The sequence below is a fragment of the Ahaetulla prasina genome, chromosome 2 (genome assembly GCF_028640845.1).
Source record: "Ahaetulla prasina isolate Xishuangbanna chromosome 2, ASM2864084v1, whole genome shotgun sequence".
Lineage (NCBI taxonomy): Eukaryota > Metazoa > Chordata > Lepidosauria > Squamata > Colubridae > Ahaetulla > Ahaetulla prasina.
This window is the reverse complement of record NC_080540.1, coordinates 105,121,702-105,141,822: the sequence shown is the minus strand read 5'-3', so window position 1 is coordinate 105,141,822 and position 20,121 is coordinate 105,121,702. Positions and strand designations below refer to the sequence as shown.

The 20,121-nt window shown below is 39.0% G+C and overlaps 1 protein-coding gene across 1 annotated transcript; it reads left to right on the top strand.

Annotated features, from left to right (window-relative positions):
• The first annotated feature begins 2,488 nt into the window (after positions 1 to 2,488).
• BNIP1 (BCL2 interacting protein 1) lies at positions 2,489 to 18,669 on the top strand. The gene is made up of 6 exons (XM_058171401.1): positions 2,489 to 2,640; positions 3,572 to 3,664; positions 4,940 to 5,031; positions 6,409 to 6,510; positions 9,353 to 9,471; positions 11,120 to 18,669. The coding sequence occupies exons 1-6, from the start codon at positions 2,557 to 2,559 to the stop codon at positions 11,314 to 11,316; spliced, it is 687 nt and encodes a 228-aa protein (XP_058027384.1). The 5' UTR covers positions 2,489 to 2,556; the 3' UTR covers positions 11,317 to 18,669.
• The last annotated feature ends 1,452 nt before the right edge of the window (positions 18,670 to 20,121 follow it).

The following is a 20,121-nucleotide window of genomic DNA, read 5'->3' as shown; positions in this document are numbered from 1 at the left end:
AATATATCAGTAGCCAAAAACAACAACCAAAATAAATAAACCCCAGCATTCACTTAAAGAATTTAATTCTGTAGCAGAGGTGGGTTTCAGCAGGTTTTGACTAGTTCTGGAGAACTGATAGCAGAAATTTTGAGTAGTTCGGAGAACCGGTAAATACCACCTCTGACTGGCCCCGCTCCCATCTATTCTCTGCCTCCCGAGTCCCAGCTGATCGGGAGGCAATGAGGATTTTGCAGTAACCTTCCCCTGGAGTGGGGTGGGAATGGAGATTTTACAGTATCCTTCCCCTGCCACGCCCACCAAGCCAAGCCACACCCACAGAACCAGTAGTAAAAAAAATTGAAACTCAACACTAGGATATAACAACAACAATAATGAAAACGTTGAATGAGCTGAACCTATATTATATATGCTAGGCTATTTTAGATCAAGTCTGAATTTGAGTAAAACATTTCAAAATTTCAGAAATTATCAAGTAACGCTATATATTTAGGCTTTCTATAAAGAAGATATCTTAAAAAGTATAAGAGCCCATTAAATAATTTCAAACTAATGGCTCATTCAGCGCAATTTCCGCAGCAATCCTGCAGTCAAGTTCTCCTTTCCTATCTAGGACGACTTTATCTGTAAATACTGGGAAAATTCTCCACTGCAAAAACATATGAACTACTAATCTTGATCAAGGCAAAGCAATAGATGCAATCTACATAGACTTCTGCAAAGCTGTTGACTCAGTAGTACATGATAAACTTCTCCTAAAACTAAAATCCTACGGCATTTCAGGACCCCTTCACAATTGGATAAATGCCTTCCTGTCAAACAGACAACAAGTGGTCAAAATCGGCAATGCTCTATCAAATCCTGTTCCTGTCAAAAGTGGCGTTCCCCAAGGCAGCGTTCTTGGACCAACGCTCTTCATACTATACATAAATGATCTCTGTGACCTTATCTCAAGTTATTGTGTTCTCTTTGCTGACGATGTCAAACTATTTAACACCACCACCAATACTTCTACCCTTCAAAAAGATCTTGACTTTGTATCCGATTGGTCTAAAACTTGGCAACTCCAAATCTCAACCAGCAAATGCTCAGTCTTACATATTGGAAAAAAGAACCCAAACACTAAGTACAAGCTTGATGGACATTACCTTACCGACGACCCCCACCCTGTTAAAGACCTTGGAGTTTACATATCAAATGATCTAAGTGCCAAAGTCCACTGCAACTACATAGCAAAAAAGGCTCTAAGAGTTGTAAACCTAATCTTGCGTAGCTTCTTTTCCAAAAACTCTACACTACTAACCAGAGCATACAAAACATTTGCTAGACCTATTCTTGAATACAGTTCACCTGTCTGGAACCCACACCACATCTCTGACATTAATACAATTGAACGTGTCCAGAAATATTTTACAAGAAGAGTTCTCCGCTTCCCTGAAAACAACAAAATACCTTACACCACCAGACTTAAAATCCTGGGATTAGAAAACTTAGAAGTCTACTGACTCCGACAAGACCTGTGTTTAACACACAGAATCATCTATTGCAATGTCCTTCCTGTTGAAGACTGCTTCAGCTTCAATTGCAATAATACAAGAGCAAACAATAGATTTAAACTTAATGTTAACTGCTTCAATCTTGATTGCAGAAAATATGACTTTTGTAACAGAGTTGTTAACGCTTGGAACACACTACCTGACTTTGTGGTCTCTTCTCAAACTCCCAAAAGCTTTAACCAAAAACTGTCTACCATTGACATCACCCTATTCCTAAGAGGACTATAAGGGGCGTGCATAAGAGCACAAAAGTGCCTACCGTTCCTGTCCTAATGTTTCATTATATCAAATTAATACAATTATTACATACTTTTGCTCATATATATGCTTATATGATGTTTTGTTGATTTATGTTGATGCTTGTGTATACTGTTGTGACAAAAAAAAATATAGCTTAACTTTCTGCAAAGAACTCAAATATCGAGTTCTTCTCTTTTTGGAGGACAGCAAGAATAATGGTACAACTATAAACCCCAATAAATAACATTACATGTTATACTCAGATAAAAGGCGCTACAGCAAAGGAAAATCTGAATTAACAGTCGTTTCCAAATAATTCCGTCACCGCAATCTTAAACATACTGTAGTGGAGGGGTCTCCAACCTTGGCAACTTTAAGACTTGTGGACTGCAACTCCCAGAATTCCTCGGGCAGCTGAGAGTTGAAGTCCACAAGTCTTAAAGTTGCCAAGGTTGGAGACCCCTGCTGTAGTAGACACTGTTCTCTCTCCTGACTGCAAAGACTCAGGTCAGCGCGGCTGTCGGGGAAAACGTGGCAGAATTCGAGCCACAAGAAATTCCTCTTTTCGTCCAGCGCCACTTCGCCCACCCTTCGCAGCTGGAAGACCGGGATGGGAGCGGGGTGGGGGGCGTTTCCTGACAAAGGAATACGTCATGCCTACGCCAGCCAATGACATCTCTTTGTGGAGGTTCGAGCTCGAAGTCCGCTCGTGTTCCTAATCGCCTTGGCTTCCTTCTCGCTCGCCGTAGTAAGCCCCAAGATGGCGGCGGCCGGTGACGTGCCGGTTCGGGTTTGCAATCAGGAGATTGTCAAATTCGACCTGGAGATTAAAGCCGCCGTGCAGGTATAGTTCCCGTCGCCGTTGCTCAATCATTCACGGTGTCATCGCTGGGCATTTTATCTATAATCCCGTAACCACCCGTCTCTCTTTATCAATGGTCGATCATCCGGTACAGGTCGGCTCAGCTGCATCCCTCAGCCAGCCTTGTAGTTAAGTAGCTGGACGGGTCAGTTTGGCTCGACTTAATGAAGATCTGTGCTGTTATAAATGCTGCAGGTCACTTGGCCGTTTCGGCGGCCTCAGATTTGGCCAATTGCTTCTTTGGACGCTGTAATTTGTCAGCTGTTTATTTTCCCTACTCTGGTGGGTGATGGTAATTTCACCTGGCATCCCTCCTTCAAATGGTTATTTTTTTAAAAAAAAATCAAGAATAAATACGTGACTTAAAGTATCCCACTGATATAACATCAAGCTTTCCTGAAATTGCTGCATTTTAAGGATCCAGATATATATGTTCCAAGAGAACATAGGTGCAAAAAGTGTTTGTTCTGTTGGTTAATTTTTTTTGTCTTTTCCCTGGGAACCAGGAGTGAAATCCAGCAGGTTCTGACAGGTTCTGGAGAATCAGTAGTGGAAATTTTGAGCAATTCGGAGAACCGGCAAATACCACCTCTGGCTGGAGTGGGGTGGGAATGAAGATTTTGCAATATCCTTCCCCTGCCACGCTCACCAAGCCACGCCCAACAAGCCATGCCCACAGAACCGGTAGTAAAAACATTTGGATTTCACCACTGCTGGGAACTCACATGATGTACATTACACTCCTTCCTCTTACTGTTTTCCCACAACAAACAACTCTTGGTAACAGGCTGGGTTGAGAGGGTGACTAGTTCAAAGTCACCCAGTAGAATTCCATGGTTGAGGACGGGCTAGAATCCATATATTAAGAATCTTTCCAGTCCTAGGCTGACATTAGGATTTTCTTGTTTCTCAGGATATCCGGGATTGTACAGGACCTGTAAGTGCACTTGCAGAATTGAATGCCAAAGTAAAAGAAAAATTCCAGCATTTACGTCTCAGAATACAAGTGAGGAATATTGACAAAATATTAGAGATGTTTTGAAAATAAACTCATAGATGTTTTTACTAGCTTCCAGCTCTCACGTTTGCATTCACCTGCATGTAATTCCTTGTTGCTTGAACACTAAACTGTTTTAAAAGGTGGTTTTTTTAGGAGTTTAACGTTCTTGAATTTATATCTGTCAACAATGGTCAAAGACCACAAGTTACACAGCTTGGTTTCACCAGAGCTCATAGTAAGAATGTTGAAAATGTCATGAATTTATTTTACTGCTACTTCAGTTATGTGCATTTGAAAATCTTATAATGCATAATGCTGAATATCTGTTAGATACAATCTATACATTACTATATTACTATAGTATAATCTAAAAGTATGATTCTTAGTCTCAATATGTTAAAGACATATGAAGTGGATGCAGAACTTGGAAAGCAGTTGTAGAGAGGAAAGAGTGGAAATTTCAATGAATAAACAAATTTATCTTAAACATACTTAGAATTTATGTAAGATGTTCCACTATTAGAACATTACTATCGGTTGCTGATTTCTTTTTAAAAAAAAACATGCTGGAAATCTAACCAAATTTTGGATCCTTTTTTCATATGTGAGGGCAATGTTGTAAAGTTCAACAATACTGAACAATGATTTAATCAATTAAAATACAGTAACAAAAGTAGTTTTGCTGGGGAGCAGAGATAGAAAAAGTTAATGTCCTTTAATTAGAGGAACATCATGTGGAATCTGGTTTTGCTAGTAATTGTTTCCCATTGGGGATGTGTATATATTTTCTTCATATCAGCTGGTTCTGCATAAGAATTGCCATGTCAATTCACCTACAACTGCATAAAATATGGCCTTTAGTTTTATTCTATTTACTAAGTAAACAAGTTGTCTTACCTTCAAACTCCACTAAAGAACACCAGGTGTTCTGTTCATGCTCTGTAAATTTCTAAGAATCAAAGATGTGCACTGACTTGTTTCCTGAGTAAGATAGGAGATAGATTGCAATATTCCATGGCTCTTGATCATTGGTATAAAGGTGGGAAAAGGTATGCAATATCGCGTCTAGATATTCAAAAGGTGATTCAGACTGCACACTACTACTGAGAGAGATGTTCTTATAGGTTCTTTACTTGAAAGTGGGTAAATAAAATTAATAGCAACACTGAAAAAAATTGACAGCCCTAATGGATCACATTTTGTATTTGTGCATTTACTAGCATATTTCCTTTTTGAATATAGAAGTATTCATAAATAATGTGTGTTTATGGTTCTTTTTAGGAACTTGAACAGATGGCTAAGGAGCAAGATAAAGAATCAGAAAAACAAGTATTACTCCAAGAAGCAGAGAACCATAAAAAGCAAATGCTCAGGTCAGTTAAAAATTTCAGGTTACCAAGACCAACTATGTAATACGTTTTATTAGCTGACTTTGCAGAATAGGAAGTTTGGAATATAGGAAGCACTAAAGTTATCCCTTTATCCCTTTGATGGTTTGTATATTTCAGTTCTATACTTCCTTTTCTGTAAGCAACTCCCTACTTCTTTTTAAATTAATCAAGGCCATAAGTGGTTATTAATTTCTTTTTTTTTTAATCAAGGCCATAAGTGGTAGCCATAAGTGGTTATTATACAAAAAGGTAATCACCTGCCTTCAATGGCTTTTTGCTTTTCTTCTGTACTCCCAGGTTTACTCAAAAAGTTTCTTCAACCCTGTAGAGCAGATTTGGAAGGCATATGGATAGGAAGGAGGAGTTCAGTTGGACACAATCCAAGAAGGACTCATGAGGGAAAAAAGTTTTAAGAAAAGTAAATAATACCTTGTGCATGTTTTTTCAGGGGAAAAATTCCTATTTTGTTGCCTTACACATAGCAATTTATCAATTAAACATCAAGGTCAAATTCAGCTCTGTAAAATGGGGTGAACCGATGGGATTGGAGAATCACTTAAGTAACAATGGACCAGAATTGTTTGTTTGTTTGTTTATCTCCCTGTCAAGTATCCTAGTGTTCCTTTCTCAGATAAATAAACGATGTGCCTTTCAAGCTTAAAAGTACAGGTTTATGTTAGCAGGACTGATTTTTGTTTGCAGCTGGTACTCAACCTGTTATATATGGGGATCTCTAGAAAGCAGTATTAGACAGTATTATTATATATATATTAGCAGTATTAGTACTAGACATCTCCATTAAATTTAGTGGGGCTTTCTTCCAACAATGTGAATTCTTCCTTCTTTTCATGGAAAAAAATAATTCCCTACAATACTCTATTACTACAATTAGCTCTGACTTACAATGCAACTTTTGATCAGTTGATGGGAAAATAGTTTGATTCAGGCCATCCATCTAATACTAGAAACATCATTATAAAGATTGCCAAAAGTTTGGGTAATAGTCATTGATTTCTGTAAGTAAGTATTTTAAATTGCTTTTATCAAATTTTAGTAATAATTCGTTTCTGGAACTTTGCACTTTGATATGGCCCAAGGGCTAATCCATAAAGACTCATTGCCAGTGCTGTAAGTATCCAGATATTTTCACTGTTAAACAGGCCACTAACTAAGGATAAGTGATAAGTGGTGATAAGATGTAAAGAAATAGAAAAATAAATGTATAATGCAGTTTTTAATATAACAGGAAGGCTAATAAGTATTAATTAAGCCAATGGCAAATTGAATGCTTTCATTTTATGAATTCAGATATTTCAGGAACTTTGTATGTAATACAAAGGTGTGTATTAATAATTTCAGCAATCAGACAGCCTGGCGTAAGGCAAACCTAGCTTGCAAAATTGCAATTGACAATTCTGAGAAAGATGAATTGCTGCGAGGAGGAGATCCTTTACGACAAAGGTATGTAATTATTCTTTTTCGTTGTTATCAAAAATTGGCACAAAAATTCCCAACCTCCTGCTAAATACCATTTCAGAAATTCATTCATGTGAACCATTATAAATCTGTGCTGTTCTCATTTGCAATGAGTTTTGTGAGCTGCTGCTGGGAAGTCAGACAGCTGAAGTTCTCTCTTGCTGATTTCAGCCCCTGTACTTAATGCATGCTTACGCCTTCCTTTGCATCTTATCTATTTGGGGAATAGATATAGATCTCGGTGCATATATTGGTAGCTATGTCTTTAATTCAATCCTATGGGTCTCTTTGAAATAATTCCTACTAGATTTGATAGATCTTGCTTCTAAGAAAGTTGACTAATTGTGTCGTATTAAGAATGACTTTACATTGGTTTGCATATATTTGGGCTAATTTATAAAGTATTCTTGAATATTAAAATGTTGATCACTAGTAATAGGAATAAGTAGTGGGCAGCTTTTTTGCTCTTAAAGCGTTTACCTGAAAAAGGTCTGTCCCCAAAAGCAGAATTTTGATATGCAGTATAGGGTATTACAGCCAGCCCCCAGAGACAAGAGGGCTTCCCTTGCTGCATCCATTCTGAAATAGAAGCAGGATTTTGGCATAAGGTATTTGCAATCAGCCTCCAGAAATAATTTTTTCTGTGCAAAAATCTTACTTGGATTTTGGGACGGTTCTTTTTCAGCCAGCCCCCAGAGACAGGAGGACTCCCTTTCTGGCTGACTGCAAACTCCCTGTGCCACAAACACCTCTGTGCTAAAATTCTGCTTTGGTTTTGGTATGGATCTTTTTCAGCCAGCCCCCAGAAACCAGACGGAATCCTCTTATCTGCCACCTGATAATCTTTCCTGCTGGGGAAATAATTCCTCTATTGACATGCTGGGGAAGCCAGCAGAGAAGATGGCAAATGGCGATCAGATTTTTGCAATCATGTGACCACGGGGATGCTGGAGTGACTATAACTCCAGGCATGTGCCATAACACCATCCATTCAGCACCTTCATAATTTTAAATAGTGGCTGAACAAATGGACATTAAGTGAGGATAACAATATTTGTAATTAACTTTCTAATCAAGCTATATAATGTTCCAAAGGAAAGAGCCTGGATTCTTGCAGTGGTAGCTAACATTTGTTCATTATTATGGATCCATTTATTACATCTTAAATTTATTCCTCCATTAAAACCATATAACATTCAAGCAGGAACATTTCATAAACTCTGAGCGCTCAAGCAGAAAATTATCTTTAGATTAAGAGCTTTATCACACTAAGGTATTTACTCCTATTGTAAACTGCCTGAAAAGGAAAACAGTTTAAGAACCATCTTTTCAGATTTCAGTCCCTTCCTCATTTTGGCCATAGTGATGGCCTACTATCCACTTGGTGGATTCCTTTGCTTCTTTACCCCTGCCACCCATGCCAGGCAAACCAGCAGCAATCATTGTCTTTTCTGTGAACAGGCCACGTATGTGGTTTCAATCAATGAATCTTTTGTATGAGTTTTGGTCTTTTAACCTTTCTGTGTCGAAAGAGAGAGAGAGAGAGGGAGAAGAAGGAAGGAAGGAAGGAAAGAAAGAAAGAAGGAAGGAAGGAAGAAAGAAAGAAAGAAAGAAAGAAAGAAAGAAAGAAAGAAAGAAAGAAAGAAAGAAAGAAAGAAAGAAAGAAAGAAAGAAAGAAAAAGAAAAAAAACTAAATTTTATCATTTGGGCTACAAGGCAACAGGCAAAAGTCTGGCCAGTATGTCACTAAGCAGTCCAAAATGAAAGAGCCATAGTGACGCAGTGGTTAGAATGCAGTACTGCAGACTACTTCTGCTGATCAGCAGTTCGGCAGTTCGATTCTCACCGGTTCAAGGTTGACTCAGCCTTCCATGCTTCTGAGGTTGGGTAAAATGAGAACCCAGATTGTTGGGGGCAATAGGCTGACTCTGTAAACTGCTTAGAGAGGGCTGTAAAGCACTATGAAGCAGTATATAAAAGTGCTATTGCTGTTGCTATCTCAAGGGCAACTGCCAGTGATTGAAAGGAGGAAGTATTTCTCTGGCATTGCCCAGCAGCCAATTTGAATGGAGGGGTTTGCCTGCAGTGAAATGAAGTGCAGCAGGCAAACTGGACAGCCCTGATTGAACAGGCATAAATGAGAGAACATTATTTTTGACCTATAGAAACAAAAACAGAGGTTGCCTTCCTAGTGGTTTGGATCTGACAAGATGGCAGAGTATTTTTTCTCTACTAGTTGGTCATACTCAGACTGGAACAATCTGGGTCATGCAGATCAGCTCTAATGCAAATAAAGTTGAGTTGAGCTCAACATTTGGTATCCTCATGAACAAGTATGTACATCTTGGTATGATGTAAAAATATGTTTCCATTGCTTTTTTGAAAAGATGTTTTCCTACTTCTGTACTTAGCCTTACTCCTTAATTGTGAGATAGTTTTACTAACCAGAGCTTGTTCCTCTCAGGTTTCTCTATCAAGTTCAGGCAGATGATAGTACTGGGACTTGAAGGAGCCTAAGAAACTTAGCAAGTGGCAGCATCTAACTGCTGTAGAAGCTATGTAGGCATAGACTTGGTTAGCTGATTGATGCAGAAACCACATAGTTTAGAATCATAAGCTAGACTGAATAATTGAACAAAATATCTTAGCAGAAGGGAGTGGCAAATTCTCTGCATCATCCCAAGGAAACTGTAATTTAAAGCATGTTTGCAATTGTACTGGAATGCAGTCGTGATGCCATCTTTTCTATGGCCCTCCCGGAAGAAGAAACTAGAAAGGAATATAATTTGAAACTCCATGTTGGATTTCTTTCTCTCTTCTCTTTTAGAAAGTCTACTAAGGAAAGTCTGGCAGAGGGGGCAAGTAACATCACAGAGAGCCTGATGGGAATTAGCAGAATGATGTCTCAGCAGGTTCAGCAAAGTGAGGAAACCATGCAATCTCTAGGTAACTAAATAATCTGGATTTAAGTTCAAGATGGACAGTTGGTCTTCAGATGCAACAGGTTTTTCCCACCCCACCCCTATATCCTCCCCAGAGCCATTGATCTTTGGTCATTTATAGGGTGCTTTGATGAGAGGACGAAACAAGGAGAATTAGGCGTTGTGTACCTTCCTCTCACTGGAGATGTTTATGAATTCAGCTTTCTTTGTGAGAGAATTATTACCACTTTCTCATTAAGGTCTAAGTAATCTGTCACCTATAGGAATATTAGTTCAAGGCTTAAAGGAATAATGTTATTTGGTACAACCAAGATGTACTGAGAAGATGCATTTTTATTCTGTCAGATTCAAGCATTTCTTTTCTTGGCAATTGAATTCATAAAACCAGTTGGTTTAAATAGAAATGAATGCTTCTGCACCAGAGACAGATTCTTTGTGTGTCTAATCACCTTTGTCCAAATAAAGTCTCCCCTCGCCTCCCCTCCTCTCCTCTTCTCCATTCCATTCCATTCTATTCCATTCCATTTGGCACAGTACTGGAGGGAAAAATGGCTTGCCCTTAGATTTAAGGGGCAAGTTGCCTTTCCACTTAAAAGATTCACACCTTTTTCTCCCCCCCCCCATCCCCTATCTGTTATTTTAATAGCTTAGTTTATGATGATGACTTCAAAAGAAGGCAATACCTAGCCTATCTCGCTAATTCCAAAGAAAATTGGACCTGGCTAGCACTTGGATGGGAGGCCACCTGAAAATCTCAGAGATGGAAAATGCATATTAAAAGGAATACACGTAGCACAAGGCAAACTTGACTGTACAAAAGTTATCACTGTGGACCCCCTGCTCACTTTCCTTAGGGTCCTTAGGGTGCCTTTGAGATTATTTGAATATGCTGTAATCCATTCTGGGGTTGGGGAGTCAGATTTGGATTTGCCTTTGATTAGACTAGAAGATGATTGTCTGGTTGATGCTTTGTCATTTTGTTTTGTGATGAAGAGTTGTGTGTTTGTACATCCAGTTTTCGCCTCCAAAGAGTGGCAACTAGGAGAAAAAGTATTTTTATTTGCTTCCACAGAAGATGTTAAGCATTAAACTAACTCCCATATGCTTTGGGAAACTCTGTGATTTTACTGAGCAAACTCTTCCACTATATGTTTATGTTGGCTCTTTCCCTCTTAGTTTGTAACTGTAGGCCTAAAAGACTTCATGCTTTTATCTGATTTTAGATGGATCAGATTGCTTGAACTAAATGCTTATGAACGTTTATACATTGCTGTTTTAATTATTTACATCTGCCTTTTTAAAGTGTTTGTGATCAGCCTTAAGGGAGCGTACGGTCTGTTGGGATGCAGAGTTTGGCTGAGGTGAAAATTTTAATGGTTCTGGAACTTGAGCCAACACTGATCTCAGTCTTTTATGAATGGGCCTCTTCAAGATGGTAACATATCAATCAGATGGTCATCAGATAACAAGAGAGCCATTTGAATTGATTTCATCTGGCTCCAAATCTAAAATATGAAGCTTTAAGCCAATTTACCCAGTGAATTGCATGTGGTATGTTTTCTTTCACGGGACACAGAAAGATGCTTCCACAATATAAGATTTTGCTAGATGCTTCGGAAACAATCCACTGAAATGTACATTTTATTTTTCAGTTAATTCTTCACGAACTATCTTGGATGCCAATGAGGAATTTAAGTCCATGTCTGGGACAATACAGCTGGGGCGAAAGCTTATTACAAAGTATAACCGCAGGGAGCTGACTGATAAATTGCTCATCTTTCTTGCCCTTGCCTTGTTTTTGGCCACTGTGCTTTACATCTTGAAGAAAAGACTATTTCCATTTTTGTGATCTCTTTAGGTGAAAGGAGGAAGCATGACTGTGAGGGGAAAAAAGAAAGGCAGTATATTGCAAAAAGACTTCTGACAGAAGAGACTTCCATTAGGAAAAACTTTATACTGAACTAGTAAGCCAAATGAGCAGCAGGTTAGAACAAGAGGAAAAAGTGTGCTTGTTTGCTCTGAGGCTGGAAGGCTGCACCACTTGTCATAGTCTGTGAGGCATATTCCAATATCCCCCATCTTTGGCCATTTCTACCCCTTTTCTCAGTTCACTATAGAACTGAGAGGACTAGAAGAATACTAATAAATATATATAAATATATTGTATATTATACCTTTGATAAAGTAGATGTGAATGCCAGTACTGTGAAAATCTTATAAATTAAAGGACGCAAAGTGTATAATAAGCCTTATTACTGGCTCTTTTTGAATTATAAAAAATGACCATTTCCTCACATTGTCTCCAGAAAAAGCAATGAGGCAAATTCCCAAATGTCTTTTTAATTGATGCGTCTATATTATTTATTTATATGTTTCTCTTGCCAGTGTTATTTAGATAGATTCCTTTGCTTCATCCCAGATTCTAGTTCTCCCCTATGTAGCAAATGACTAGATTAGATGACTGGGCCAATTAATCTCTCTCAAAACTAGATTACTTATGGGTAATCAAACAAATTCTCTATCAACTGTACTAGACCAATGTACTAGATTATATCCATGGTCTTCAAGAAAAGGACTTCATTGATTGATTCAGCTTGATTATAATACACTAAATGTTTGTTACTGTATTGAAGTAAGTGAAAAAATGGTGCAGTAAATATGTTTTCCTCATTTCTACTGTCAATATAGGTGGATAGAGGGCAGATGATAAAGATGATTGTTCACAATTATAGACCAAGTAAAAAATATTTTTGTTTATAAGCCACTTTTGAAATCTTTTATCTATAAACTGTCGAGTCGCTTTATGAGTGAGATGGGCGGTATTCAATTTTGATAAATAAATCTTGCCAAGAAGATTTACAGCCAGGAGTCAACACTTGACTAGAAGCCCTGTGCGTGCACACATACCCGTGCACGCACAAACACACACATTGAGAACCAGAGACTGTGGTTTTGTGTGTATGCCACAAGATGGCACTGAAGGACCATATTTTTAAAAATAACACTGTTCTTTAATTTGTAGTCTTTGAATGGGCAACTATTCAAAATAATAGTACTGCCTTAAAGCATAAAATGCTAGGCAGAGAGGAATCAAAGAAGCAAACTGCACTTAAAAAGTATTTATTTCAATCTTAAGCAAAAGAACTAAACAAACATGTTTATATGAGTTTTGTGACACTAAGATTAACTTTTTTTATTATGTTTAAAAGACAACTTGTGCAAAGAGTTCTCTGGCATACAGCACAAGGGTAAAATATACCGTGAGTGTGTAGAACTAAGTTCAGATCCCAACATACAGATCAACCTCAGTGGAAATGGGATGCAGTGAGCTACAGTCAAAGAGTCTTATGCAATAGTGTGGCTGACAGCCCCCTACTTTGTGGTGTGGCCCAAAACAGTAAATTGACTTTTGCTTTTTTTAAAAACCCATAATAATATGGGTGGTCCAATTGATAAACTGCAGTCTAGTTTTCATCAATTGGATTAGCCACTTTAGCCACAAATAGCTTAAATGTCAAATCTGGGGGACATTTTCTTTGACTAAGAAAATTGTTTTTCCAAGACGCTGGCTTTCGATTACGTTCTGTGGTTTATAAAATTGAACATCATCAACAAAAGAAAGCAGAGCAAGGAGGCCCTGACTAAAAACAGTTCAGCAGGAGTCTCAAAAGATCTCTCCACCTGCACACTGCAGTGAGCCCTGGCAATGCGCCGAAACCAAAAATCATGTTTAATGCAAGCACTGTTGACTAATTCAGCCATGTCGAGTCTTGTTGGTTTTATTTGGATATCTCTGTGGTTAATTAGTAAGTTCTCCCTCTCCTCCCCGCCCCCTCTCTTGTATATTTCTCATTATCCAATAAATTTTTATGCCTAGAGATATGGCTGCTTTGACTTAATAAGTTGATTGCTTGTTAAAATCTTCTCCATGTGCAAGCAGTTACGGAACTACTACTTGTATTTCATGAATAACACATTTAGTAATGGTTGTAATTTGGGGTTTTAGAGGGGACGGTCCAAAAAATTTTCTGTTTTAGTTTTCTTAAAGCTGATCCAAATGGAGAAGTCCTTGGTAAACGGGCTAAGGGGGCTGGCTGATTTTAAATTGGTGGTATGGCCTCTCATACAGAGGTTTATTTTATTTTTATGAAATGCTGCTTCTTTTAACTGGTGATGTCACCAGAGTACTTTCAGAGTTGGGTGGTCTTGAAATATAACCAACACATAAACCGAGTGGACTAAAATTTCAGTGAATGAATCAGAATTCCGCAGATGGATTAGAATGTATCAAGACACTCAGGATCAGAGGTACAGCCTATGAGTGTGTTTTACTGGGAATCCTTGTCAAAAAATGCCTGCTAGTGAGATTCTAAATTATTTCTCAGCCCCGTTTGTAACATGTCAGTAATACTAAATGAAGGATGAAAATTTTGATTCTCCACATTTTGTTGAATTGCAGCTTCCATTGCCCCACCAGCATGGCCAATCATCAATCTGATTGTTCAGAGTTTGCCAAGTTTGAAAATCCACCAAACAACATAAGCAAAGAGAAGTGGGGAGGCAGGAGGGGCAGGAAATCTGCAGTGCTGACACGAGTTGAGGTAGGGAGAATGTGCTTACGGCAGAGAAATGCTTTCCACATTAAGAAACTTCTCCCAAATGGCTGGATGAATTCACTGCTGGAGTGTTTCTAAAAATGCCACCACCAGATGCATGCAGTGGCTGTCGCCTGCCAAGTGGCGCAGCCGCATATGCCAGCTGGGAGAGGAATGGGCACGGCTGACTGGAATCCATCCAGGTTGAGAATAGCCAAGCTCCAGATGCAAACCTGCTCTTAAGTAAACATAGCTCCTCTCTAGAGCAGAGCCAGATGGACCATCTTCTTTCTTGCCTTGATTATTTTTACTAATTACCATTTGCCAAGACCATCTAGAGAGAGACATCTCCAGATTTGCTGAGCTCCCGTTACTTGTCCCAGCTTCTGCCAACCTAGCAGTTTCGAAAGCACGTAAAATGCAAACAGAAAAAATAGGGATCACCTTTGGTGGGAAGGTAACAGTGTTCCGTGTGCCTTTGGCGTTGAGTCATGCCGGCCACATGACCACGGAGACGTCTTCAGACAGTGCTGGCTCTTCGGCTTTGAAACGGAGATGAGCACCACCCCCTAGAGTCGGCAATGACTAGCACGTATATGCGAGGGGAACTTTTACCTTTACCTTTATGCATATTTTACAAGCAACATGGATTTTATTTTATTTTATTTTTTTGGCTATTTAGATTTAAACACAATAGTACATACACATTTTGGAGTTTGCTTATGGTGATTTCTTTTACATTTGGATCCCATTCTCATTCATGGAAAAAGGAAGATCTACTGTTTTCATTCTGTTTTCCAGTGAATTTTAGCCAGATCAATAAGCTTTGGTAATAGACAATTCTAAACATACAAAAATCTGCCTGTGCTAGCAGAATATATAATATAATTTTTATTAGGAAGAGAATTGCAGACTTGCCAGCAAATTTATCAGGAATTACTAAACATCAACCAATGTGCTCATTATGTTCTTATTCAGAACTTACTTCTACTGGAGTCCGAGGAATTTCTCCATAAATAAATTATTCAGGAGTAGTATTGTTTACCTTAGTGAACCATGAAACATAGTTTGTAGTAGACATGCATGGGACTGAGCTACTACTTTGATTTTTCCCTTCCCTCTGTCCCTTTCTTCTTTTAATATAATTCACCTTTAGTCTCTAAAAAAAGATGGGCTTGATATGTGAATAAATACAAATAGTTTCTCAATGATTATGTTGGGAAAACTTGTTTTAAAGCAAAATGCTACTGTATTAGAGGGTTTGATCAAATTGATCAATCCATTTCAAGTTAAGTATCTTTACTTTGGAGTTGCAGCAATGTCAATCTAGGAAATAGAGGTTCAAATCCTGCGTTGGCCTACAAGCTCATTGGCTGATTGTCTCCAGTCTTTCTGTCTCAGCTTCATCTACTGAGACTCTTATTAGAGAACATGGGGGACTTTGTGATGTCTCGAATGTCTTAGTTCAAGATATGATGGTCTTTAACTCCCATCATTTTCACAGTCAAACTGGAAAGTACCAGCTTGAGCACAGCTGCCATCAAGGAAGGTGCAATCTCAATGCAATTAATAAATAGAGTGGATCTCATTGATGTGCATGGAGAAATATGCCTTGCCACATTCTTTGTTGCTGAACTCATTAAGACTTTTAAAAAGTGCTTATCTTTCACTGGATTGTAATGTAGGCACTTGGATCCATTTAACAGATTAACACAGAGACACTTTATTCCTGCCTCTTGTTCAACTGCTAAAGACTGAACAGATTCATGCACCTCTTGCCATTTCTTTGCCATATTGGCAGGCTTAACCAAGTCTTTTCTAATGCTTGTTGAGATAAAAGTTAGATAAGAGTTGCTATTTGAGTTAAGGAGATAACTAAGCCTCAGTACATAGACTTTATGTGTGGCAGTGGGTTGCTGCCATGCCATTGGGCTAAGAATCAATTCACAGGGATCAACCAAAGGTCAGCAATCTCCCTTCTAGTCCTCTACCCAAATTATTGTCATTTGAAAACTTGTCAACTTATCAGGCCCCGGTCTTTTAAGTGATTTTATAGCCAGGTATTGGGTTTTACCTGACAGTCCACTTTTATACATGTGTGAATCTGCCTTGAACTCGGGTCTACATTGAAAATCTCAACCTCTCTCTCTGTGGTGGGCTATCATGGTTGGTGCTGGAAGCATTGATGACTGTCAATAAAAATCACACTTTGCAGATGGACTTGGATGCTGTTCTTTACATCCTTAGAACAAAACCAATACAATTTCAGTTCATTTCTGCATATCAATTTTATTTATTGATAGCAAAAATCTATAGAAACTAATAATAGTGGTTTTTAGTTAAAAGGATGTAACAAGTGGTTCCAATATTTCAGGTGTCTCAGATGTTGAAAATACTGCTTATTCAAACAATGTTGTTAACAAACATTATAACTGTAACTATTGCCATTGGGATATATCTGGTAGATCTTATTTGTCTCTGACTTAACAGTTTCACTAGTACAGGATGTATTGATCTTGGTTTGCAATGAGACTAATATTTGAGTACCTACATTTTATCCTAGTCCTGTATCTATTACCATCTTTCTCTCAGTAATTATTTCACGAAGTCTTTGTCAACTTATTGTCATCCAGTTGATCTGAACTCCAAAACATTTGACCCCAATTTTGGGAGAGCCATTTGCTTACATATGTATTTCACGATAGTCTTCAGGTCTAGGTATCGGCCTCAGTTCTTTCTCGAGTCACAAGTTCTTCTCAACTAGTCTGTCATTTGCTCAAACAATAATAACTCTGGTGATCCCAGGCTTGTTATTTACATTTTAACTTCTTCAGTTGTATTTTTGCTCTGAATACCTTTATGGGATGAAGGAGTTGGTGTGACAGGAGGGATATAGTCAATTATTTCCCTTAATTTAGGAGTAGCAAGTTAATGAGGTATGCTACGAGAACAGCAATGAAAATACAGTGCTGAATTTGGTTATTATTGACAGCCAGTTCCTTATTTATGGAAATCTCAGACCCTAAACTATGGGCCTAAAAGTTTGTGTTAGGTTGTATCCAGCGGTGGGTTTCAAAAAATTTTACTACCAGTTCTGTGGGCATGGCTTAGTGGGTGTGGCTTGGTGGGCACAGCAGGGCAAGGATACTGTAAAATCTCCATTCCCTCCCCAATCCAGGGAAAGGATACTGCAAAATCTCCATTTCCTCCCAATCAGCTGGGACCTGGGAGGCAGAAAATAGATGGGGGCGGGGCCAGTCAGAATTTTTACTACCGGTTCTTCAAACTACTCAAAATTTCCGCTACCGGTTCTCCAAAACTGGTCAGAACCTGCTGAAATCCACCCCTGGTTCTCTCTCTCTCTCTCTCACACACACACACGGGGGGGGGAGAGTACAATGTCAAAACAGTGCAGGTGAGATGTTTTCAGCCACTCAGTCTGTCCTTTTTAAATTATATATATATTTAGCTGCTGACTGTGAGGTTGATCAAGCAGGATTGCTGTCAGCTTTTCTAATGGCCAACTAAAGGCCCATTCTCATCTCCGTTATCTCCACCTTTACGACCCTGCCAGATCCAAATTGCTGCCTCCACCTTGTGATTTGCTCCATGTTTGTTGTCACTTTCTACATTAAAGGCAAATGCCATTCAGAGCTTTTCAGGGCGATAATGCTCCTCCTTGGTGTATTCCCTGCGATAAGAACCCAGAGGGAAAGCAGGGAGACAGGTCCTGAAAGAATCAGGACACACCAGCCTCCTCCCATCGATCCACGGGGATAAATCTCTTAAATAAGATGAAAGCAGGCTGACTTCCTCTTTTCAAACACATCACAAATAGGGAACACTTTTTCAGGGATTTTATCTGTTCTTGTCTTCAATCTTTGCCACTCGGCATACTAATCCAGACTGAGGAAATCATGTAAGTGACATGGACACGTGTAGCAATTGGGATTAGTTTATAGTGATGATAAAAGGGCTTCAGCCACAAGGGAGACATAAATGGCAGTAGGTAAAACGACGTTTCCTGTAATTTCCTCACTTATCCAGAAATTCCCAGGCCAGCCATGTTTTTAATTCCATGAAAGACAAGGAGATCCAGTCCTAGTCTGGACATGACACTAAGCCAACATTAAGTTTAACCATGGTTTACTGAGGAAATCCCAATTAACATGATTCATATAATCTTCTAAGCAATATACTTTACAAGTATAATAACCAAGTTCACATATATCACAAAACAAAGTATATTTTGGCTTAGTGTGATCCAAAAAAAACCAACCTTGGGTGCCTTTGCTGATCAACTGTGTTTGTTTACAAGATGGAGATTGTGCAGATGACCACAAACCGTTACACAGAGAGGACATCAGTCCAACATCTTTAGAATAGGAGCATTACGTACCAATAATTTATTGTTTTCAATATCCTCACCACAGCTGGGTAGTTAGAATCCTTGATCTGAAGTCCTTGAGATGCATCCTTAAGACTTCCTCCTGCTCCTCATGCACTGCGTGACTCTTAGCGTTTCTGACCCATGGCCTCTGCTTCCTGGAACCACCACGTCTTTTTTTTGTCCTATGCTCCATGATGTTGCCTTCATCCCCCCCACCCAACATATATATTTGAAGGAGCTTTGTTTCAGGGAGCTGCTCTGATATGAAGCAAATAGCAATCTGTGGTATTTTTCAAGTGGCGTGAATTCAATTCATTCATTCTGTTGGTGACACTTAAAGAGAGTAGGAATGAAATCAGACAGGCAGCTACTTTAGGCTGACATGGATACATACCCTCCTCCCTTCTGGTTCCGTGCCTCTGATTATAAGGGCTATTCTGCTTTAGGCAGTAGGAGAGACCATCCCTTTTAATCCATATATCTGTCAAGTCTCCTTGCAGGGATCAGCTGATCTTCAGGATCAGAGATTTGGCTTTGAAAGACTTGTCTCTTCAGTCCCACTGATCAGATGTTCTCTGGGCTTGGAGACGTGGTAGCTAAAGAGACACAGCTGATTCTTTAGCTGCCTGGTCTTAGATCCTGTGGAGTAGTTGATCCTGGGCTTAGAAACCTGGCTTTGACAGAGGGATCCCATGTTCATCAGCTATTCTGAGCTGGGTGGATCTTCTGAAAGATGACTAGACCCAAACCAATCCATATCTCACCAGCTATTATAAGCAAACTGCCCAGTTTCCAAAGATGGTTAGATCCATCTGCAGGCTTGTACAGGCAAAGTTGAGCAATATTAGTAGAGCAAGTATACACACATCTCCTAATATAAATAGCAATCCTATTTATCAGCAGTGCTGTGATTGGCAGAATTCCCTCTGCTATGAATTTTCCAAACAAACTGGCCTTGCAGAACACACCATGCATACACAAAACCAGAACATCATTATCAGGTAGCAATCCAAAGCAGAGCCAGGATAGGGCTCAGCAATGGGTTCAGCAAATGTTATGCCACTTCTGTTGGCACAAGAATGAGTAAATAGCACTTTCACGGAGTTTTTTGGGGAAAGCCTTACAGTTAGCAGCCTTTCTTCTTTAGATTGCTTGGTTTTATTTATTAAAGACTTTCCTGTCTGTGGAGATTCTCTTCTCCATAAGGAAGGTCTTTAAAAACTTTCTTCTGCTTTTTGTGCAGAACTGATGATGCTCAATATCTCTTCTTCAGATCCTATGGCATTCCCCTTTTTCTCGGTCCTGGTTTCTTCAGATCAGAATTAATGTAACTCTTAGCTTGCACTATGAAAATCTGGGCATAATAGTGGATTTAGCTTTGCGTGTAGTTATCCGAACCTTCCAGAGTGTATGCTTAAAGTCAAATTTTGGGCAATATTCCCAATTTTTTTCACACTGCAGTGTCTTGAAAGTAATAACGATGGAGGTGGGTGGATGGTTTCTTCTTTGTCAATTTATATTTATTGGATTCAATCACTCCCTTCTTTCCCCTTCCCATAAAGCAAGAGGTGATTGTCCAGCAGCTAGTCTCTTTCAGATTTCATGCTTTATAGGAGTGATCTAATTGAGAGCGCCCCAGATTGAAAAGCCTTCTTCCAAAATAGCACAA